Source organism: Pristis pectinata, chromosome 28 (assembly GCF_009764475.1).
Source record: "Pristis pectinata isolate sPriPec2 chromosome 28, sPriPec2.1.pri, whole genome shotgun sequence".
NCBI lineage: Eukaryota > Metazoa > Chordata > Chondrichthyes > Rhinopristiformes > Pristidae > Pristis > Pristis pectinata.
The window spans coordinates 448375-473661 of NC_067432.1; the positions used below are offsets into that span (position 1 = coordinate 448375).

A 25287-nucleotide genomic window follows, 5' to 3' on the forward strand; every position below is an offset into this window, starting at 1 on the left:
AAAAGACATTTGGACAGGTACATGGATGTGAAAGATTTAAAGGGATATGGGCCAAACACAGGCAAATAGGACAAGCTTAGCTAGAAATCTTGATCAGCCTGGACAAGTTGGGCTGAAGGGCTGTTTTTGTGCTGTACAGCTCTATGACTATTCCAACCACCTTGTTGTGAAAATATTCTTCATTAAATCTGTCAAACCTCCGACTTCCCTTAACCATGTTCTGTGGTTTTACACACACTGCTCTCAGGTCCCCCCCTCAGCTGTCTCCAATCCAAGGGAAACAAACTCAGCCCCAATTAAACATTGGGAGCAGTAAACCCAGGATAAATCCATCTCCAGATCAATAAGTCTGGAATCACTCAATCTCAGGACCAGGAACAAGAAACAGGAGGAGTAGACCATTCAGCCCCTTGTTTCTGCTCTGGAACTCAGTGAGATCCCAACTCATCTAAAAAAAAATCAACAATAGCTATGACAGAGGCTCCACAGCCCTCAGTCATAGAAAGGTACAGCATGGAAACAGGCCATTTGGCCCAGCTCATCCATACTGACCAGTGGGCACCCTTCCATATTAATCCCATCTCCCAGCACTTGCTCCATAGCCCTCTGTGTTCAACTGTTCATCTAGACGCTTCTTAAATGCTGTCAATGACCCAGCTTCAACCACTCCCTCGGGCAGTGCACTCCAGGGACTTGCCTCTCTCTGGGTGAAGGTTCCCCTCAGATGCCCTCAACATCTAGCCCCCACCCCCCACCCCATACCTACACCCTCTAGTTTTCTCTCTCTCTGATATGGGGAGAAGTTTTCCACCCTATATATATATAAAAAACTCAATCACGTCCCCTCTGAACCTTCTCCACTCCAGAGAAAAGACCTAACCCCTCCAGTCTCTTCTCAACTGAAATGGTTGCAGGGGAAAGTTCCTGGGGAGGGGGTGGGAATGATAAACCAGGGAGTCACAGAGAGAGTGCCAGCACATCATTCTTTTGACATTTCCACCAGCTACAATGTGATCCCACCATCAGCCATACCTTCCCCTCCCCACCCATCCCTCCCCCTTTCCAGGCACTTTCCCCTGCATCTATAGGAGGTGTAACACCTGTCCCTATACCTCCTCTCTCACCACCATCCAGGGACCAAAACAGCCCTTCCGTATGAAGCAGAGCACCACCTTCAATTTTGTCTAATGCATTCAGTGCTCTTAATGTGGCTGCCTCTACATTGGAGAGACCAATCGTAGACTGGGTGACTGCTTTGCTGAGCACCTGTGCTCTGTCTGCAATGGCCATCTGGAGCTCCCAGTTGCTAGCCATTTTAATTCTCCTCCCTATTCCCACATGTCTGTCCTTGGCCTCCTCCACTACCAGGGTGAGGCTAAACACAAACACCTCATATTCCATCTGGGTAGTCTACAAGCTTATGGCACGAACATTGAATCCACCAGTTTTACGTAAACTGCTCCCCGTTCCCTTTCTCTCTCCTCCTACACCCACCCCCCCCCACCCCCCATCAGAAAGTTTCTCTCCTCCCTCACCTATTCCATCAGCTCATGACCCACTCATCCCACTGGGTCCCCTTCCACTGTTCCCATCTGCCCTCCCCACCTTCTTTATTTGGCTCCATGCTCCACCTTCCTCTCCTATCAAATTTCATCTGCAGTCCTTTGTTATTCCACCTCCCAGCCCGTCACTATTCCCACCCACCCTTCCATCCATCTTCCGATCAACCCCTCCTCACCTGTATATACCTATTGCCTGCCACTTTTGCCCCAACCCTTCCCATGGAGGTTGGTGACCAGTGGTGTGCCTCAGGGATCTGTTCTGGGACTCCTGCTCTTCATGATTTTTATAAGTGACCTGGATGAGGAAGTGGAGGGGTGGGTTAGTAAGTTTGCTGATGACACAAAGGTTGGAGGTGTTGTGGATAGTGTGGAGAGCTGTCAGAGGTTACAGCAGGACATAGATAGGATGCAAAACTGGGCTGAGAAGTGGCAGATGGTTCAACCCAGATAAGTGTGAAGTGGTTCATTTTGGTAGGTCAAATATGATGGCAGAATGTAGTATTAATGGTAAGACTCTTGGCAGTGTGGAGGTTCAAAGGGATCTTGGGGTCTGAGTCCATAGGACTCTTAAAGCAGCTACACAGGTTGACTCTGTGGTGAAGGCATACGGTATATCGTCCAATCGTGGAATTGAACTTAGGAGCCGAGAGGTAATGTTGCAGCTATATAGGACCCTGGTCAGACCCCACTTGGAGTACTGTGCTCAGTTCTGGTTGCCTCACTACAGGAAGGATGTGGAAACCATAGAAAGGGTGCAGAAGAGATTTACAAGGATGCTGCCTGGAATGCGGAGCATGCCTTATGAAAACGGGTTGAGTGAACGCGGCCTTTTCTCCTTGGAGTGACGGAGGATGAGGGGGGACCTGATAGAGATATACAAGATGATAACAGGCATTGATTGTGTAGATAGTCAGAGGCTTTTCCCCAGGGCTGAAATGGTTGGCACAAGAGGACACAGGTTTAAGGTGCTGGGGAGTAGGTACAGAGGAGATGTTGGGGTAAGTTTTTTTTTACTCAGGGTGGTGAGTGCGTGGAATAGGCTGCTGGCAACGGTGATGGAGGCAGATACAATAGGGTCTTTTAAGAGACTTTTGGATAGTTACATGGAGCTTAGAAAAATAGAGGGCTATGGGTAAACCCAGTAATCTCTAAGGTAGGGACATGTTTGGCACAACTTTGTGGGCCAAAGGGCCTGTATTGTGCTGTAGGTTTTCTATTTTTTTCTATGTTTCTATAGAATGGATTGTGGAAAAATGTGAGGTTTTCCTGCAACTGAGTAATTCTTTTTAAAATGGTGAGGGAATGAGAAATGTGTTGAAGGGCCCCGAGTGTCTTTATAAATAAAAATCATACAGGTGTAGGTGGTTAGGAAGGCACATGGTACAAGGCCTTTATTGCTCAAGGAGCTGGGTACAAGAATAGAGATGCCTTTCTGCTATTGAGTCACAGAGCTATACAGCACAGAAACAGACCCTTTGACCCACCACATCCATGAGGGTCTTTCTGTCCATTTACACCAATCCCATTTGCTCTCATTAGGTCCATATCCTTCTATGCCTTGTCCATTTATACAGCCATTGTATAGATGCCTCTTAAAAAGCAGTCTTTGTATCTGATCCCACCACCACCTCTGGCAGCACATTCCAGACATCAACCATGCTCTGTATAAAAACCAAACTCCTTCCTCTCACCTTAAACCTCTGCCCTCTCGTTTTTGATATCCCTACCATGGGAAAAAAGATTTTGATACCTAGGGAAAACGATACCCTATCTATTGCTCTTGTAATTTAATACACCTATTAGGTTACCCCTCAGCCTCCTTCACTCGAGGGAAAACAAACTCACCCTATCCAATCTACTCTCCCCAGCCCATGTAATACTGTTGTACTTAGCCTTTCCCCAATCTCGCACCCCACACACACCCAGAGATCCAGTCTTATCCTTATCCGCAACTATCTGAAAACTTATGATCACTGTTCCCATAATGCTCTTTCAATGAAACTCCAATCACCTATCCAGGATTATTTCCCAACAGTAGGTCTAGTATGGCTCCTTCCCTCTGCTGTCTACATACTGTGTTAATACTGGATGTACCTAACGAATTCTGCCCCAACTAAGCCTCTGGACAGTTAACATCCCCCGCTACAATAACCCTATTGCTCTTGCACCTTTGTCGAATTTGTTTACATATCTGTTCCTGAAGGGGCAGTGAAATGGCACGTGAAAACCTGTAGCAGTAACCTCAAAAGACAACCAAGCACAAGTCCAATCATCTGTCGGCCTGAGCTGTGAGCTACTCTCCTTGCCCTGTACAAGGAACAAGAAACTGAACTGAATCTTGACTGATACATGTACAAGTTAACCTCCTTCCCATGCACATCTTTATGACCCCAATCAGCCTTGTAAATGGCACTTATTCTTCTACCAATCACACTGGAACACCTTTCCCAAATATTTCAAGTTACTGAACTGATTCATTCCAGAGCACCTCATCTAAGCAGACGTAGATCTTTGATCATTTTGAGCAGGTCTGACATCCAAATTCCTCACTGCCTCAATCTCCTTATCAGCATTTCAGTTTACCTTTTGTGTGTTGCAGCCTCTAATTCAAATATATCAAAATCCCAAGCCTGCTCATTTTCCATCAATTCAGTAATCCTTGGAGGGATATCATTGAGAGAGGTTGAAACAGGCAAGTGACTGAGGCTTAGTTGGGCATCTGAGGGAAAAGAAACCACAGAATAATTGATAATCTAAGGAACATCACATGAATTTCACACAGCCACCAAGGGACTAGTCGCTTATCCGTCTGTACAGACCCCACATGCAGAAAATGCTGGTAGGTCAGGCAGCAAGGGTGGAATGAGAAGCAGAGTTAATGTTTCAAGTGAAAGAGCTTTCATCAGAACTGGAAAAGGGTCTTCGACTTGGAAAGTTAACTTGGCTTCTCTCCAAGAGATGCTGCTGACCTGCTGAGCATTCGCAGCATTTTGTTTCATTTCAGATTAAAAACATCTTCAGCTTTTTTGATTTTTATTCACCTACATCATGGCAGGTTTGATGGTACAAAAGGTTGTATAGATTAAGCAGAAAAGTTACAGGGGACATTGGCAGATGGGAGTTTGAAAAATGAAAATTTTATTATTGGTAAATAATGTTATTCAAAGTTAGGAATACAGACACAGAAATCATATGCCCATTAGGGCAGTGTTAGAAGATGCTTATTTTTTTTTAAACAGACACAGCAATTAGAATTTGTATAAATAACTGATCAGAGAGATGGTATGAACTTAAACAGTAAGAAAAATTCTACAAGCTTTTTGTTTGAAACATTATCAACTCCAAAAGAGAGAAGAGTATATGCACATACACTTCCAGAAGGCACATGATAAAAGCTCAAGAAATTATCAAATGCTTTCCTATACTGTTAGCAAAATGTACAGTAAGGGATGATCTGTTGAGGTATAAAGTTAATAAGGTAAACAAACTATTGCCCTCGTCCTCAGAGTCTAGAATGAGGTAAAATTAGAACACTTCCCTCAAAAAAATCTACTTTTAACTGCCAGGTTACTGAATTAATCAAGTTTATATTTCCCAGCTGCTGTGATAGAATTTGAATACACTTCTCTAGATCGTATTCCAGGCTTCAATTACCAGCCTAGTAATTTAACAACTTTACCAAAGACCTAAAATGTTTGTTAGGGAAGAAATTAGACAGAATTAAATATACAGCTCAACCATGATCTGATGGACAAGCTTGAGAAACTGAATGGCTTCCTTCTGTTTTGAGACAGTAATTTCAGAGAAACACAGACTTCAGTGACCAGATAACAAATGATTAAAATATAGTGTATTAAAAATAATCAAAGATTAATGGAATAATGGTCTCTCTCTCCCTGGGTATTAAGATAAATTAAGCAGCATTGTTCTAATCCCATTTTAAAATCAGAACTACAACTTAGATGTGAGAACTTTTGCCGTACACAAGGTAGTGGAAGTCATGAACTTTCTCCCCAGATGCTGCAGACACTGGATCAATTGAAATTCTAAAGATCAAGATTGATAAATTAGGTCAGAACATCCACACAGAGCCAATGTGGGTGAATGGAATTGAGGTACATGTTAGTCATAATCTAATAATAGTGGAACAGATTAGTGGGATGCAGGGTCATAGTCATCCCTTGCAACAACCCCATACAAATTAACATCCAAACGGCCTTGATAACAAACCCCATGAAAAACTCTCACAGAACCAGACAGGAAATTCAGATAGATTAAACTGGACCAACTTACTTTTGGTGAAGACATACTCATTTCCAGATAGTTTCCGCAAGCCATCCTACAAGCACCAAGAGAGGAGAGTTACAGTGGTCACGCGATTACTCAATGAGGCTCCAACAAAAAGCTGCATTTCTGTTGAATGTGTTTGCAGCATTTGACAAGTACCAGATCTACAGCTCCAGTCCTGAGCATACTCGTCACATGTTCATTTGGTGGAAATAATGCCAAAAGCAAAATAGCTGACGTCTCCTCACACATTTGGTAATATCGAGTGGCCCTGAGAAAGGACTGCAACATAAGAGAGCTCAAGGCCACTGAAGGCTTGTCTAGAACACCATTTCAAGTCAGATGAATCTATAAAGTTTGGTAGTTCAACACACAGGAGGAAATATTATGGTATCAGGCTTGGGATGTGAGGTACTGTTCTCACCCTTATGAAAAGGCAAGTGATGAATGAGGTTTGTCTTCTCCAGATACAATGTACACAGACCCTTGGACAGAGAGTAAATGTGCACTTTGGTAGCATCTGGTGGTTTCATTTATTCCCCCTTGTTCCCACACCTGTGTCAGCTATATCACTGGTAGACAGGGTGCAGAGTCTGATACCTTACTGAAGGCTGAATGATTACACACCATCCCATTTTACAGACTCACCTGATGGGGAACAGGAATCATAAGACAGCAGTGAGAATCAGGAAGCCTGACCAGTTCACTTAATCTCTCACACAACATACAACTCTAGCTTTCAAAACTGTATACAGAACTTCATGTCCCTAAATCAGTTGAGATTTCACAAAAGCTAATAGACTGACAGCATAGCTCAGGAGTGGTGACCACACTAAAGGACAATTCCTTAGGGTGCCCTTCCACTGCTTAGAGGATCCCAAGATTCTTATAACAATTAGGAGTAGGCCATTCCTTCACATGCCTGTTCTGCCATTCAGTAATATTACAGCTATTCATTTCAGTGCCATTTCCTGCTGTAGAATCCGAGTAATACAGCATGGAAACAGGTCCTTCAGCCCAACTCACCCATGCCAACCAAGGCACCCACGAAGCTAGTCTTATTTGGCCCATACTTCTAAACCCCTCCTATCCATGTATTTATCCAAATGTCTTAAATATTGTAATTGTACTTACCTCAACCACTTTCTCCAGTAGCTTGTTCCATATACTCACCACCCTCTGAAAAAGTTCCCCTCAGGTCCCTTTTAAACCTTTGACCTCTCATCTTAAACCTATGCCCTCTAGATTTTAGTACCCCTTTCTGGGAAACAGACTGTATTCACGCTATCTATAAGGCCTCACAATTTTATACACCTCTATTAGGTCACCCCCCAATCTCCTGCTCCAAGGAATAAAGTCCAAACCTGCCCAACCTCTCCCTATAACTCAGGCCCTCGAGTCCTGGCAACATCTTTGTAAGTCTTCTTTGCACTCTTTCCAGCTTAATGACATCTTTCCTATTACAGGGCAATCAAAACTGTACACAATACTCCAAGTGTGATCTCACCAATACCTTATACAACTGTAACATAATATCCCAATTCTCATACTCAATGCCCTGAATGAAGGCCAGCATGCTAAATGCCTTCTTTACCACCCTGTCCACTTTGATGCAACTTTCAGGGAACTATATACCTGTACTCCTAGGTCCCTCTGCTCCACAACACTCTTCAAGAGAGGCAAGTCTCTGTGCTTTTGTGCAGGAGAGAGCAGGAGCCAGGACTTGGAGCGAGAGGTGGGAGATTTCAAAAGAGGTGAATCTCAGGACTTTGCGTTCAGTTTCAGCTAGCAGGACCCTTAAAGAGGCACACTGGCATATTGTAAGTAATAATTGATTGGCTAAGTAGCAGCAGCCAATATAAAGTTAGGGTTAAGCAGAATGGCCATTGTTAGAGTGGGGAGCTGAGGCTTTGGCGTGAAGAGGCAGAGTAAGTGGCCCAAGTCTGGAGAGTAAGAGCAGCTCACCAGGGAAAAAGGCTTCAGAGAGAAGGCATAGGTAAGAACAGGTAATGTTTTTATTTTGTTATCATTGACTTGGCTTTGATTCAGGAGGCTACTGTGAGTGGAAGCTATGATGAGGTTCACATAAGGTCTTTGTTTTTCTCTTCTTCCACAGTAGCGCAGTGAAATGACAGTCAGGGCAGTGGTATGCTCCTCTTGTAGGATGTGGGAAATCGGGGTCCAGTGTCCCTGATGACTACACCTGTGAGAAGTGCATCTGGCTGCAGCTTCTTACTGATTGTGTTGGGGAGCTGGATGAACCCCAGATCATTCAGGAAACTGAAGAGATGATAGACAGGAGTTACATGGGGTAGTCACACCTAGTTGTAGGATGCAGGTAGTTGGGTGACTGACAGGAGAGGGAAAGGGGATAAGCAGTCAGTGCCAGGCACCCGTGACCATTCCCCTCAATAAGTATATCGTTTTAGATACTGTTGTGGGGAGGGGGAATGACCTACCAGAGGAAAGCCACAGCGACCAGGTCTCTGGCACTGAGTCTGGCTCTGTGGCTCAGAAGGGAAGGGGGGTGGGGAATAGAGGAGTGCAGTAGTGTTAGGGGATTCATTGGTTAGTGGAACAGATAGGAGGTTCTGTGGACGAGAACAAGACTCCCGGATGGCAAGTTGCCTCCCAAGTGCCAGAGGGTGAGCAGCCAGAAGCCGTGGTCCACATCAGTACCGATGAGATAGTCCAGTTTAACACGTGGCTAAGGGGATGGTGCAGGAAGGAGGGCTTCAGATTTTCGTATCATTGGACTCTTCCAGGGCAGGTGGGACCAGTAGAAATGGGACGGTTTACATCTAAACTAGAGGATCAATATCCTTGTGGGAAGATTTGCTAGTGCTGCTCGGGAGGTGGGGGTGGTTTAAATTAGTTACAGGATGGTGGGAACGAGAGTGGCAGGGTAGCAAGTGGAGTGACTGTGGGGAAAGTAGATGTTAAGCCTACAAGCAGAGAGAGATACAGACAGGTTGATGAGTGTGGTGGGACTAATGTTCTGAGATGTGTCTATTTCAATGCAAGGAGTATTATAGGTAAGGCAGATGAACTTATGGAGCATGGATCAGCACATGGAATTATGATGTTGTAGCCATTAGTGAGACTTGGTTGCAGGAGGGGCAGGACTGGCAGCTCAGTGTTCCGGGGTTTGAATGTTTTAGACACGAGAGGGAGATATTAAAAGGTAGAGGGGTGGCATTACTTATCACAGAAAATGTCACAGCCATGCTCGGAGAGGACATACTGGAGGGCTTGTCTACTGAGGCAATGTGGGTGGAACTGAGGAATAAAAAAAAGGGATGACCACGTTGATGGGACTATATTATAGACCTCCCAATAGTCAGCGGGATTTAGAGGAACAACATTTGTAGAGAGACAACGGACAGTTGCAAGAAATACAAGGTTGTGATAGTAGGTGATTTTAAACTTTCCACATATTGACTGGGACTCCTATACTGTAAAGGGATTGGATGGGATAGAGTTTGTCAAGTGTTCAGGAGAGTTTCCTTAATCAATATGTAGAGGTCCCAACTAGAGAGCACGATACTGGATCTCCTCTTAGGGAACGAGGCAGAGCAGGTGACAAGTGTGTGTAGGGGAACACTTTGGATCTAGTGATCATAATTCCATTAGTTTCAAGATAATTATGGAGAAGGATAGGACTGGTCCTCAGGATGTGATTCTAAATTGGAGTAAGGCCCATGTCAATGGCATCAGAAGGGATCTGGCAGGCATGGATTGGAAAACGGATAGGTTGCTCTCCGGCAAAGAGATACTTGGTAAGTGAGAGGCTTTCAAAAGTGAAAGATTGAAAGTACAGGATCTGTACATTCCTGTTAGAATAAAAGGCAAGGCTAACAGGTTTAGGGAACCTTGGTTATCGAGAGGTATTGAGGCCCTGGTAAAGAAAAAGGAGGCATATATCAGGTGTAGGCAGTTTGGATCAAATGAGGCACAGAGTAATAAAAATGCAAGAGAACATTTGAGAGAGAAATCAGGAGGGCAAAAGGAGGACATGAGGTTACCCTACCAGACAGGGTGAAAGAGAATCCCAAAGGTTTCTATAGCTATATTAAGAGCAAAAGGGTAGCAAGGGACAAAATTGGTCCTCTTGAAGATCGATGTGGTCATCAAGGCATGGAGCTGAAAGAGATGGAGATCTTAAATGAATTTTTTGCATCCGTATTCACTCTGGAGACAGAAAGACTAGAACTGAGGCAAAAGAGTAGTGAGGTCATGGACCATATCCAGATTACAGAAGAGGTGGTGCTGGCTATCTTGAGGCGAAAGGTGGTGGATAAATCCCCAGGGCCAGACAAGGTGTCTCCCTGGAGCTTGTGGGAGGCCAGTGCAGAAATTGCAGGGCCCTGGCAGAGATATTTAAAACATCCTTAGCCATGGGTGAGGTGCCAGAGGACTTGAGAATAACTAATGTTGTTCCGTTGTTCAAGAAAGGCTTTAAGAATAAGCCAGAAAATTACAGGCCAGTGAGCCTGATGTCAGTTTTGGGTAAGTTATTGGAAGGTATTCTGAGGGACAGGATATATAAGTATTTGGATAGACAGGGCCTGATTAGGAATAGTCAACATGGCTTTGTGCGTGGTAGGTCACGTCAATCCAATCTTAAAGTTCTTCGAGGAGGTTCCTAAGGTCGATTGACAAGGGAAAGACGGTGGATATTGTCTACGTGGACTATAGCAAGGCCTTTGACAAAGTCCCACATGGGAGGCAGATCCAGAAGGTTAAGTCACTTAGCATTCAGGATGAAGTAGCCAATTGTATTCAACATTGGCTTAGTAGAAGCCAGAGAGTGGTAGTAGATGGTTGCCCTTCTGACTGGAGGCCTGTGACTACTGGTGTGCTGCAGGGATTGGTGCTGGGTCCGTTGTTGTTTATCTATATTAATGATTTAGATGATAATGTGGTAAATTGGATCAGCAAATGTGTGGATGACAGCAAGATTGGTTGCATACTGGACAGCAAGGAAGGCTATCAAAGCTTGCAGCGTGATCTTGTGTGGGCAAGCACGGTAGTGTAGCAGTTAGCGTAACACTTTGCAGCGCCAGCGACCCTGGTTCAATTCCGGCCACTCTGCGTGGGTTTCCTCCGGGTACTCCAGTTTCCTCCCACATTCCAAAGACGTATGGGTTAGGAAGTTGCGGGCATGCTATGTTGGCGCCAGAAGCATGGTGACACTTGTGGGTTGCCCCCAGAACACACTACGCAAAAGATGCATTTCACTGTGTTTCGATGTACATGTGACTAATAAAGATTTATTATCTTCATCAGCTAGGAAAATAGGCTGAAAAATGGCAGATGGAATTTAATGCAGACAAGTGTGAGGAGATGCATGTTGGGAGGACAAACCAGGGTAAGACTTGTACAGGGCTCCGAGGTGTGTGGTAGAACAAGGGGACCTGGGAATACAGATGCATAGTTCCCAGAAAGCAGCAGATAGGGTTGTAATGAGAGCTTTTGGCACTTTGGCCTTCATATATCAGGGCACCAAGTACAGGAGTTGGGATGTTACATTGAAGTTGTACAAGACAAATTTAGAGTATTGTGTGCAGTTCTGGTCACCTACCTACAGGAAAGATATCGAGAAGCTTGAAAGAGTGCAGAGAAAATTTACAAGGATGTTGCCAGGGCTTGAGGACCTGAGTTATAGGGAAAGGTTGAATAAGTTAAGAGTTTAACCCCTGGAGCACAGGAGAATGAGAGGAGATCTTATAGAGGTGTACAAAATTATGAGGGGCATAGATAGGGGAAAAAGCCTGCATGCATTCACCCTAAGGTTGGGTGAGACTAGAACTAGATGACACATTTAGGGTGAAAGGTGAAATATACAAGGGGAATTTGAGGGGAACTTCTTCAGAGTGGTGTGAGTGTGGATGAGCTGCTAGTGCAAATGCTAGATGCACGTTCAATTATTAAGTTTGGATAGGTGCATGGATGGGAGGGGTTTGGAGGGATATGGTCTGGGTGCAGGTAGATGGGACTAGGCAGAAGATCAGGTCGGCATGGACTAGATGAGCCGATGTTTCTATGCTGTAGTACTCTGAATCCCCAGGGCCCATCCATTCACTGTTCAAGTCCTACCCTGGTTTGACTTCCAAAAATGCAACACTTTGCACTTTTTGGATTTGGGAGACAACGATAAATGGAGGCAGGCAGACCGAGCACACGCGAGAGGGAGCTAAAAAAATATGGAGGCAGCTGGAGCAAGGTGGGGGAGGGGAGTGTGGCGAGTCCTGCACTGGTAGCTTGTGTTCCTGCTGATCTCCCTCCAGCAGCTGTCTCCAACCTTCACACTCCCCTCTCCCCCACCTTGCTCCATCCACCTTTAATTTTTTTCCTCTCTTGGTCTGCTGCCATCTATCATTTACTCACCACTGTCCCCCAATTCCACCCCCCTCCCCAGCACTACCTACCTGTCATCTTACACCCCTCCTCAGTCCACCAATCACCTCAGGCTCCCGTCTCACACTCCCCTTTCCCTCTTTATACCGGCCATCGCCCCTCTCCACTCTGTCCTAATGCAGAGTTTCGCCCCGAAATGCCGACAATTGCTTTCCTCCTCCAGGTGCTGCTCGACCCACTTACTTCAGCAAATAGTTTGTTGGTGAAGGTTTAGAGGGATATGGGCCAAACGGGACTAGTTTACATGGGCATCTTGGTCAGCATGAACTAGTTGGGCCGAAGGGCCTGTATACACACTGTATGACTGGAAGTGGTGTACCACAGGAATCAGTGTTGGGACTTATGTATAAACAACATGCATGAAATGTGGGTGGTTTGATTAGCAAGTTTTCGGATGACGCAGAAATTGTTGAAGTCGTAGAAAGCGAAGGAGGTCAGATGGAAAGTCAGGCGGAGTGGTGGCAAGTATGAGGCAATATACTTTGAGTCATCAAATTCTAGTAGGACACACGAGTAAGAGGCAGGGATCTTAGGAATGTTGATGCAGAGAGATCTTGGTGTGCAAGTCCATAGTTTCCTAAAACTGGTGACACAGGTGGAAAGAATAGTGAAGAAAGCAGCTGGGAAAGGCTGTGTCAGGTATAGGGAATTGGTATTGAATGATTTCTGAAGTTTACATGAGGAGGCAGAGAGTACAAGAACTGAGATGTCACATTTGCAATTGTACAAAACATTGATTAGACTGCACTTTTATTATGTACAGTTCTAGTCACCACATACAGGAAGGATGTTGTAGCAATACAGCAAATACTGAAGAGATTCACCACGATGTATGCTGGAATGGAGGGCTGTAGTTATAAGGATAGGCTGAGTTTGCTCTCACTGGAATGTAGGAGGCTGAAGGACTACCTCATTGAGGTTTATAAAATTATGAGGGGCATAGATAGGATAGATAATGTCTTTTTCCCAAGCCAGGAGAGTCTGGAACTTGAGGACACAAGTTTAAGGTGAAAGGAAAGAAATTTAAATGGAGATCTGGGGGGCAAATCTTTCCACACAGAGGGTGGTGGTTATCTGGAATGAGCTGCCAAAGGTGGTGGTAGAGGCAGAAAAAAATTACATATTTAAAAAGGCAGCTGCACAGGTACTTGGATAGGAAAGGCCACCACTATCCTCTGCCTGTGTTGTCACTTTCAGGGAACTATGGATTTGGATTCCTAGGTCTCTGTTCATTAGCATTCCTGGTGTCCTACCATTTACTGTACATTTTCTACTCACATTTGACTTCACAAAATGTATCACCACACACTTGTCAGGATTAAATTCCAGCTATCAATGCTCTGCTCAACTTTCCACCTGATCGACATCCTGCTGTAGCCTTACACAACCTTCCTCGCTATCCACAACAATTTTTGTACCATCCACAAGCATAAATCATACCTCCAACATTCGCATCCAAATCATCAATATATCAAAATTAACAAATGTCACAGCACCGACCTAAATTCTATGATTATTGTAACCCCATTTGCTTGCCTCCAATTTCCTGCATGCTACATTACCATAGTTTAAGAACCTATATACAACTCCAACCCACACTTTCTGCACGCCACTCCTCCCTCTCACCACCCACACCCCGCACCCACACCCCCCAACCCCACTGTTGCTTAGTTCCACACACAAGCCGATTCTTTTCCTGGAAATAATGGAACTCTGGTCCACACACAGCCTTTTTAAGCACTCGAGTTTTAAAACTTCCATTAGTGTTGCTGAACCCACATTAGGTTAAATTAAAATAAAAAATTGATTGTTGAGCTGTTGCTAAAATGAACAGTCAGGATAGAAGCAGGAAATAAAAGCTCAAATAGTTCCACTGAATTCAAACAACAGACCTCTGGAAGAATTCAGTGGGTCAAGCAGCATCTGAGGAAGCAGCAGCTGTAAGTCAACATTTCGGATCAAGATCCTGAATCAGGACCAAGAGGGAGGAGGAAAGACTGCCAGTATATCGCAATACAAGGAAGGGTGGTAGGTAATAGGTGGAACCAGATTGGGGGGTGGGTGCGCGTGAGAGGTGAACAAAGGGAAAAGAAAACTAGGTGGGTTTGAGAGTGTGTGGGTTACCTGCACTTAGAAAACTCAGTGTTGGTACTGTTGCATTGTAAACTACCCAGGTGGAATGAGAGATGTTGTTCTTCCAGTTTGAGTTTGGCCTTTCCATAGCAATAGATAAAGCCGGGGTTAGAAATGTCAGTGTGGGAGTGGGAAGGAGAGTTAAAATGACATGCAACCGGAGTTGTCTTTTGGTGTTCTCCTCCCACACACCCATGTTCACCTTTCCCTCCCCCCTAATCTCATCCCTTCCCATCTGGTTCCACCTATCACCTACCAGCCTTTATCCCCACCCCCCAGTGCTATACACTGGCAATCTTTCCTCTTCCCCCTCAGTCCTGTTGCAGGATCTCAACCCAAAAACATCTTACACCTCTTGCCTCCACAGATGCTGCTTGACTCACAGTTCAAGTGTTCAGTTTCTTGTTCCAGATTCCAGTATCTGCAGTCTGTTTTGTCCTCTGGATTCAGTCTAGCAAAAGCACTGAAAAGTTACTCATGTTCCACAGAATTTTGTAAAATATTTCTAAAGAACATTGTTCAAGCTGAACTTACTGACATCAGGCCATCGACCAGATCACTGGTGTGTGGGTCCTCATCCTTGTTTCCAAGTTGTGGAGAGTATAATTCTGTGGTTCGGAGGATTTCTAGCACACGATCCAAAGCTTCAGCCACACCATCTGAGCTGTTCTCTTGAGCCACGTTTATTATATTTATTACCTTGAAATGAAGTTTAACAAACTGATTAGCTCCTTGGATGTATTTCAGCCTAATGCCATGCTATTTATAATCAGCACCCTAAGAAGAATTGGCAATGCACCTCCCCCAATTCTAGGCAAGTAGACTATCACAATAAGGCAAGGCTGCAACTTGGAATACACACCGTGGTATTCATTCCACTACTTATTAATTATTTTATGCCAGTTTAAGGAAAATTAAATACAATTAAACCACTTTAAAATAACTTGGATTATTCATGCATTACATCAGGACTAGCTTCCAGTTAATTCTACCTTGGTAATTGGTGCTTCAATGGTCATGGAATGTATCCTAGCAATAGAGGATCTCCTAGCCTGGTTGCTACCTGTGTAATGAACAAAGTAAGAAACAAATAAAATCTAAAAAGTGACGAATTTGTGCAGAATTCATCTCCCACAATCTTTCCGCACCTTGCATTACTGCAATCAACATGTACTCTGGATCCGCATCTCAAGAAATCACTAACTACTTCAATGAGGAACTGGTAGCGATCAAGTTATTGCTAAAGATTCTAAGGTAAAGTTTAAAATCATCAAGCAGTTTGGAAGGCAAATTGTATGCTGACTCTTATTACTAGAGGAATTGAGTGCATGAGTAAAGATGTCTTAATGCAGTTATATAGGGCTTAAGTGAGATACTGAAGTACTGCACCTGAAGTACTGTCTACAGTTTTGGCCATCGCACCTCAAAAAATATTTGCCATAGTGGGTGACAGATTCACAAAAATAGTTTCTGGGACAGCAGGTTTGCCGTACAAAGATGGATCGAGTAGACTTGACCTGTACTCCCTGGAGTTTACATGAATGAGATGGGATCTCTTTGCAACTTCAGCTTCTACAGGGCTCAACATAATGGACATCAATCTTTTGTCTGACTGATGTTGAGTGGGTTACAATCTCCACCTTAGAGGTAGGCAGTGAGGACTGAGATGAGAAGATTTTTTTAGATGGTGGTGAACCTTTGGAATCCTCTATCCCACAGGGCACAAATTCAATCAACACAGAGACCAATAGATCTCTGGAAATTAAGGGAATAAAGATGTGAATAGAGTAGCAAAAAAAAAATACATTGAGGTACAAGATCAGCCATGAACTTGATTAATAGTTGAGCATGCTGAAGGCCATATGGTTTACTCCTGCTCCTAACTCTTATGCTCTTAATAATTCTATGCTATCTAAATGATAAAGGAAGATGGTGCTTAAAAAACCTTGAGGTAGTAACAAAGAGGTTCAATAAGGGTAGCACCCATGCTTGGTCTACATAGATTGTAAGGCTTTGACAAGCTAATCAGAAAAGCAAAAGCCCATGGGATCCAGAGGAAAGTGGCACTAGTTCAAAGATTGGGTCAGTGAGAGAAAGCAAAGGGAAAAAGTCAAAAGAAGAGGCCGTCTGCATTGAAGTTCTGCAAGGCTCACATTAGGTCTGTTGTTTTTCCACAGTATACATCAATGATTTAAATGTAGGGCCCATGATTTGGAAGTTTACCAATGATACCAATATTGATGACATGCTTGACATTGAGGAAGAATGATAAATTGCAGGAAGATATCAACTGACTGGTCAGGTGAGAAAAAAAACTAGCAAATAGTTAAGGTAATATAATTAGGGAGGGCAAATGAAAATGTGTGAAAAGTGACAGGATATAGAAGGTGGCAGGATAGGTAGTAAGGTGGCAAAGACAGCACACAGGATAACCTTCCTCTGAAGCAATTTCTCACCTATCCTAAATGGCCAACTCCTTGTCAAGTGTCTGACCTTATTTCTAAATCCTCCAGCCAGAGGACACAGCCAGTTAAAAATACTCCAAAATGCGTCACATTAAATCCCAAAATATAACTAGAGTCACAGATGATGTCATATGTAAATGAATCCAGAGTGTTTGGGTTATAATTTCAGTAAGACCTGAAAACAATTTACTTTAAAAAAAATGTTTCATACTTCAAGGTCCAAAACCACTCACTCTGTCTGATATTTTCAGAAGAGATCAGAGGATGAATAGGTCAATCAACCTCTCGAGCCTCTCTACCGCTCCAGTCTTGGCCTCACACCACTTTCCCATGCTCTTCCGGGACTCATTTTAGCTCATATCTGTCAATCTCCACCTTTAATATATTCAATGACTCTGCTCCACAGCTGAGGGAGAGAATCCAGAGAATCATAACTAAGAAATTCCTCTCCATCTCCATGCTAATGGAGAACTGGTTATTCCAAAACCGTTTTCTGGTTCCAGATACACCCAGAGGAAACATTGTCACAGAATCCACATAGTCATTTCCCCACAGAATAGTGTTTCAATAAGAATCACCCCTCTTGACTATAGGCCAAACCTGCTCAACCTTTCTACAAATGTCAACTCCTTCATCCCAAGAATTAGCCTAGTACCGTTCAAGACACTGCCTCCAATGCAAAAGTATTCTTCAAGTACAGAAACCAAAACTGCATAATATTACAGGTGCAGTCTCAGTGTCCTGCAAAGTTGCACTAACACTTACCTACTTCATTCCTCTGGCAAGTACACACATACAATAAATGGACAGCAGAGGTTATTGTAACCTTGCTGCAAGTGACATACCATCACTCCCTCGTGATGTGTTGGATCTGACATCAGAACTTTTCCTCCTGCCTTTGTACTTGGAAGTACAGATTTCTATAAAAGAAGCAATGAACTGTTAAACTCATCAGGGGCAGGTGTAGGAATGTTTTGAATGCAATGTTAAATAAATGCATACCATACACATGTGATTAGTTACTATGTGACTGTGTTGAGGGGAGCTCTTCTGCTGGCTTCCACCTTCCACACACCACACTAAAGCATTCCACACTCCACACTAAAGCATTCCACACTTTCCCTTCAAACTCTGACACCAAGACATTACAGTCTAGCCCAGTCCCCAGTTATCAACAAAAACAAATTATTAACCACATCAGCCATTCTTCTAGCCATGTGCACTTGAATAAAGATTAAAAACCTTCCTCTGGGAAAAGGTTTGAACAGAGCCCAAAGTTTAGACTGGGAACAACACTGGAGGTTCAAGTTAATGAGACAATTGTTAATTTCACATCAAGGCCAAACAGTGGTTGTGAACTCATTCTAACAGCTCAGTAGTGCTCCTTGATCGTGCCCAATGTGTTGCTTCTTGTTGAGATTTGTTACTGACAGAAGGATTTTGTTACAGGAAAGAGAGTAGTTTCAGTAGCAGGAGGGTCAGTAACCAGAAGGGCTGGATCTTTGGCCAATTCCCTTCAAAAGGGGAGATGAAGGTGATGTTCCCTCGACACCATGTAACACAGTACCAGAAAGGACAGGGGATCAGATTCAAGAATAATTGGCAAAGGGGAACTAGACAAATACCTGAAAGGAAACACAAAAGGAAAGGAATAATTCCAGCTCTTTAAAGAGCAGGGATGCGATGACTACTTGGGCTCACCCGGTGCTGTACCGTTCTGTAATTCACGTAACACCACATTTGATTTCAGAAACAATGAATAAATTTTGTTTAGTTTAAAAAAAAGTGGCTATACTTCCTCCTACGCACAAACTAGGACACTGTCATAGGAAATTTCTTATTAAACTGTACAAATTCTAGTCTAGATCCACCTTAGACCTTGCTTGGAGATGTGCATAAAACAGATTTTTGGCCTTATCTGAATGAGTTACAGCCATAGTCAACCACTCCTGCATCACATGCTCTCATCTCTCCATCAACTAATGCAACATTTTCCATGATGCACTTGCTAAAGACATATACACGTAGCAAGGAACACAGTAGTGATCATCAGTAAATACAGCAACTCACACTGGGCCCAAATTGAGAACACTCCCCTTTTTTCACCAATGAACTTGGGCTAAACTGCACTTCATTCCACTCAAGATCCTTCCACCACATGCATTATTCTAAGTAACAATACTAGTACTCAGTTTACTGCTTCGAGAAATACAAAAAGGAACAAATTAAGTAACAGTACCTGTTTGTGACTCAACCTGAAGTCGATCAGAAAATCCAGCTGTGTCAGCCTGTAAAACCAAACACTGATCACATGAAAGAAACTGCTGCAGAAAAGAAAAGGAAGCATGCACAGATCTCACACACCTACCTTGTTTTCATTACATGGGGTCTTAATAGACACATAGTGTCTAATTTTCCTAATGAGAAAAGAAGTTCTAATTAGAATATTTAGAAATTCCTGCAACAGAGATCTCAAATGACAAGTAGAACTAAACACAGTGAGTGGCTTCTGGGAGATTTTGCCTCTGCACTTAACATTAAACCCCTTCAGAAACCATAAAAGACTATTAATTCCATCTAATCCAGATCAAGTTTCAACTTTAGTTAGCCCCACAGGCTCAGGTAGTCATGCCAGCACCAAGTTCAGTTCCTCAATACAAAACCAGGTGCCCTGTTCACAGTCAATTCTAACCAGCTACTCTGGACCTAATCTCAAACTTTCAATTTGTCTCAATTTAATTCTGAATATCAATTTCTCTTATTCAGCAAAAATGCAACTTAAAAGTCAAACAAAAGTGGAAGTGGGAATCTTAAAATTAAAAACTAAAATAGCACTCACATATTGTGTTATTATTTTACTGCTAAAAATCATTATGTTTCCTTCCCACTACATCCCAAGTCTTGCCAAAAAAAGGATCACGGAACAGGCAATAGCACAAACAATTTCTCCTCTTAATCTCGAGTATTCTAGGTTCAGGTTTTTATCTCCTGATCCTCAAACTCATCAGGAACCTTCTATTCAACAAAGAATTAACCCTCAACTTCTGAGCATGCCAGAATGAGCTGATGGTTGCAGGAGCGTTCTCCAAATCAGAGGAGGGGACATGAAGCTGATGAGATGTTGGCCTATGTTTCTAGCCACCAAATGAATTCTGTCCAAGAAATTGTGCTGGGCTTCATTTATTTGGGATTGAACGGGACGAAGAGGACTGAAGCCCGATATTTACAACATGCAACCAATGACCAGAAAGTGATTCACTGTGCAAGTGCTAGACACTTGGGAGTACAGGACACAAGTACAAATTAAAACTTACATATAATGGCCACAGAGACATGATGCAGAGGTTAGTGTACGAGGCTGAGATTTCAGTGATCTGCTACAAACGTACAGCACTCACCCTCCCTGTCCTATGACAGGCATTATCCTCACATTTTGGCGAATGCTATCTCCATTTCTCTTTCTCCCATAGTACATTCCTTGCCATTCCTGAAAAGCCACAAGCAGAGATATCTTAAACTAAGAATTTATTGAACAGGGTTACCACAGTGTAATGCATATTCCTCCCGTTGATGTGAGGGGAATACCTCACAATAGTTAGAGTCATAGACAGTACTGCAGATCAGAAACAGGCCCTTTGGCCCATCCAGTCTAGTCCAACCTGATCTTCTGCCTAGTCCCATCTACCTGCACCCGGATCATATCCCTCCAAGCCCCTCTCATTCACGTACATATCCAAACTTCTTAAATGTTACAATTGAACCCACATCTACGACATCTGCTGGCAGTTCATTCCACACTCACACCACCCTCTGGGTGAAGAAGTTTCCCCTCAGATTACCCTTAACTACTTCACCTTTCATCCTAAACCCATGTCCTCTAGTTCCAGTCACCCAACCCTAGGGGAAAAAGCCTGCATGTATTCACCTTATCTATACCCCTCGTAATTTTGTACACTTCTATAAGATCTCCCCTCATTCTCCTGCACTCCGAGGATTAAAGTCCTAACCTATTCAACCATTCCCTATAACTCAGGTCCTCAAGTCCGGGCAACATCCTTGTTAATTTCCTCTGCACTCTTTATAGCTTATTGATATCTTTCCTGTAGGTAGGTGACCAGAACTGCACACACTACTCTAAATTCGGCCTCACCTATGTCTTGTACATCTTCAACATAACATCCCAACTCCTGTACTCAATGCCCTGATTTATGAAGGTCAAATTGCCAAAAGCTCTATTTATGACCCTATCTACCTGCGATGCCACTTTCAAGGAACCATGGATCTGTATTCCCAGGTCCCTTTGATCTACCGCACACCTCAGTGCCCTACCATTCACTGTGCAAGTCTTACCCTGGTTTGCCCTCCCAAATTGCAACACTTCACACTTGTCTGCATTAAATTCCATCTGCCATTTTTCAGCCCTTTTCCCAGCTGTCAAGGTCATGCTACAAGCTTTGATAGCCTTCCTTGTCGTCCACTACGCCCCCAATCTTGATGTCATCCACAAATTTGCTGATCCAGTTTACCACATCATCTAAATCATTAACATGGATGATAACCAATAACGGACCCTGCACTGATTCCTGCAGCACACCACTAGTCACAGGCCTCCAGTCAGAGATACAACCATCTATTACCACTCCCTGCTTCTCCCACTAAGCCAATGTTGAATCCAATTGGCTACTTCACCCTGAATGCCAAGTGACTTAACCTTCTGGACCAACTTCCCACGTGGGACTTTGTCAAAGGCCTTGCTATAGTCCATGTAGACAATGTCCACTGCTTTTCCTTCATCAACCTTCTTGATAACTTCCTTGAAGAACTCTGCAAGATTGGTTAGACTTGACCTACCATTAAAAAAGCCATGTTGACTCTCCCTATTCAGACCCTGTCTATCCAACTACTTATATATCCTGTCCCATAGAATACCTTTCAATAACTTACCCACAACTGACGTCAAGCTCATCGGCCTATAATTTCCCAGCTTATTCTTACAGCCTTTCTTGAACAACCTAACAATGTTAGCTATCCTCCAGTCCTCTGCTACCTCGCCCGTGGCCAAGGCCATTTGAAATATCTCTGTCAGGGCCTCTGCAATTTGTGCACTAGCCTCCCACAAGGTCCAAGGGGACACTGTCAGGCTCTGGGGATTTATCCACTTTACTTTGCCTCAAGACAGATAGTATGGCTGGCTGTCAACAATGGATTTCACAGAATCACACACAGATTACTGCATAATGGCCATTTGACCATTTGAGTCTGAACAACTTTCAGCATCCACATATCAGAACATCGAACAGCACAGCACAGGTCCTTTGGCCCATGATATCTGTGCCAACTGGGATGCTAATTTAAACTATTATCTGTCTGTACATTGTCTATATCCTTTCATTCCCTGCCTGTTAATGTGCCTATCTAAATGCCTCTTAAACATTGCTATCTTATCAGCTTCCACCACTTCCCCTGACAGCACGTTCCAGGCACCCACCACTGTAAAGAAAAAACATCAAGTCTTCTTTAAACATTCCCCCCCACCTCACCTTAAAGCTATGCCCTCTAGCTTTTGACATTTTCACTCTGAGATAAAGTCTGACTACCTAACATATCTCTAACTCTCATTCATATACTTATTATCAGGTCACACCTCTGCCCCAGACCTTCCAGAGAAAACAACACAAGTTTATCCAACCTCTCCTTATAGTTAATACACACTAATCCAGACAACATCCTGGTGAATCTCTTCTGTACCTTTCACATCCTTCCTGTAATGCAGCAACCAGAATGGCACACAATTCTCCAAATATGGCCTAACCAAAGTTTTATACAGCTACAACATGACTTCCAGACTTTCATACTCAACATCCTGACCAATGAAGGCAAGCATGCCGTATACTTTCCTTACCACCCTATCTACCTGTGTTGCCATTTTCAGGGAGCTATGGACTTAAACCCCCAAGATCCCTGTGTACAGCAATGCTCCCAAGGGTCCTACCATTTACTGTGTACTTTCTCCTTACATTTGACCTCCCAAAGTGCAACACCTCACATTTACCCATATTAAACTCTACCTGCTGTTCCCCCCTCTCTCTCCATTTCCCCCCTCCCCCCACCCCCAAATCTCTGTGACACCACAGGTCACAGACCTCCAGTCAGAACAACACCCCTCCGCTACTATCCTATACTCAAGCCAATTTTGAATCCAATCTTCCAAGTCCCCATGGATCCCATGCATCTTCATCTTCTGGACCAATCTACTGTAACAGACCTTGTCAAATTCCTTATCCATGTAAACAATATCCACTGCCCTACCCTCAATCCTCTTCTCAAAAAAAGCTCAATTTTGTAAGACATGATTTCACTGCACAAAGCCACACCGACTATCCCTAAGTTTGCACTTTTCTGGATGCGAGTAGATCTTATCCCCAAAAATCATCTCCCTACCACTGATGTAAAGCTCAAAGGCCTATAATTTTGTAGTCTCTATTGCCCTTCTTAAACAATATTGACTATTCTTCAGTCCTCTGGGACCTCATTAGCAGCCAAAGAGGATACAAAGATCTCAGTCAAGGCCCCAGCAATCTCCTCTATTGCTTCTCTCAATAACCTGGGATAGACTCTATAAGTGTAACACCATAATGTTGTTCAAGAGACCCAACATCTCCAGCACCTTGACATCAATATGCCCTAAAATATCAGTACACCTGCCCCTAAAGTTAGTATCCTCCGAGCCTTCCTCCTTGGTGAATACCAATGCAAAGTACTCATTTAGTACCTCACCCACTTCCTCTGGCTCCTGTGTTCTTGAGTGGTCCTACCCTCTTCCTAATTACCCCTTCAGTTTTAAATGTAGGTATGGAAATGCCTTGTGATCTCTTTAACCTTACATGCCAAGGATGTTCCATGGCCCCTTTTATCCCTCTTGAAAGTTTTCTCCTGCTTCCTTTATATTCTTCAAAGGCCCTGTCCAATTTCAGCTTCCTAAACATTACATATGTTTCCTTTTTCTTCTCGACTAAATTTGCAACATCAGCTAAGGTCCACAAACTTTGCCATCCTTATCTTTCTTCCTCTCAGGAAGATACCAGTCCTAAATTCTGACCAGCCTTTAAACAACTCCATGTCAGATGTGGACTTGCCCAATAACAGCTGTTCCCAATTAACTCTTCCCAACTCCTGCCCAATACTGTTGTAATTAGCCTTTCCTCAGTTTAGGATCTGCCCCCAAGCTCCAGACTTATCCATAACTAACTGAAAACTTATGGAGTTATGACCACTATTCCCAAAATGCTCTCCCACTGAAACTCCAATCACCTGTCCAGGGTCACTTCCCAATACTAAGGTCTCGTATGGCCCCTTCCCTGGTTGGATCATCTACATACTGTGTCAAGAAATCCTCCTGGATGTACCTAACAAATTCTGCCCCTTCCAAGCCTCTGGCACAAAGGGAATCCCAGTCAATGTTAGGGAAATTAAAGTCACCCATGACAACCACTATGTTGCTTTTACATCTTTCCAGAATCTTCCAACCTCTGTTCCTCCATCTCATGCTGGCCATCTCTCCCAGCTAATTCCACTCCCTTGTCCCATAACACTGCAAATTCTCCTTTCAAACATTTGTCTAGCTCCCTTTTGAAGGCCATGATTGAATCTCTCCTCATCACCAAACATACTATATGCCAGGATCTAACCATACATGTGTGAAAAAATATTTCAGTGAAATCCCATCTCAAATACCTTCCAGATTCCCTCCTCCCACCCTGCAACAATTCCATTCCCAGGAGGAAACTTAACTGAAAACATTACTGCTGGGATTTTTTTCTTTTCATTTATCAGTTTGTGGATGTTACTAGCAAGGCTGGTACTTATTGCACAGCCCTACTTGCCCCTGATAGATGGCTTACTAGGCCACTTCACGAGGACCATATTGCTGTTGTCTGGAGTCATACACAGACTAGGCCAAGCTGGAATGAGACTCCCTGCCTTGAAGCACATGACAGAACCAGATGGGTATTTACTGCAACCTGAGAGTTCTGTTCTCATCAGAATTAATACTATTTTATTTAAAATTCCAGATTACTAACAGAATTTAAATTCCAGAGGTGCCATGGAGGAATCTCATCTTGTGTCCCTGGTGTTAATCCAGGCCTACACTAGTCCAGTAACTCACCACCACACACAATAAATGATTTTATTCATTTTTCTGGATCTGGGCATTGCTGACAAGCCCAGCATTTATTGCCCATCATCAGTTGCCCAGGTGGGGGTGATAAACTGCCTTACACAGAGTCAACATCACACAGCAAGAAACAGGCCCTTTGCCATCCAAACTAACTATTCTAATCCTATTTCCCACCCCCACTCAAATCGGTAGCTTTCAATGCCATAGTGTTTCAAGTGCTCATCTAAATATTTCTTAAATG

General features: G+C 43.5%; 1 protein-coding gene across 2 annotated transcripts in view; it reads right to left on the reverse strand.

Annotated features, from left to right (window-relative positions):
* Positions 1-25287, reverse strand: part of pde8a (phosphodiesterase 8A) — a 132853-nt gene that overhangs the window by 26513 nt on the left and 81053 nt on the right. For both annotated transcript variants that reach the window (XM_052040168.1, XM_052040167.1), the window contains 8 exons: positions 20266-20354; positions 19236-19284; positions 19107-19155; positions 17713-17787; positions 15395-15465; positions 14937-15101; positions 5856-5901; positions 4146-4281 (listed from right to left, as the gene is read on the reverse strand). In XM_052040168.1, coding sequence (XP_051896128.1) covers positions 4146-4281; positions 5856-5901; positions 14937-15101; positions 15395-15465; positions 17713-17787; positions 19107-19155; positions 19236-19284; positions 20266-20354 — 680 coding nt within the window. The remainder of the gene's footprint in view (positions 1-4145; positions 4282-5855; positions 5902-14936; positions 15102-15394; positions 15466-17712; positions 17788-19106; positions 19156-19235; positions 19285-20265; positions 20355-25287) is intronic.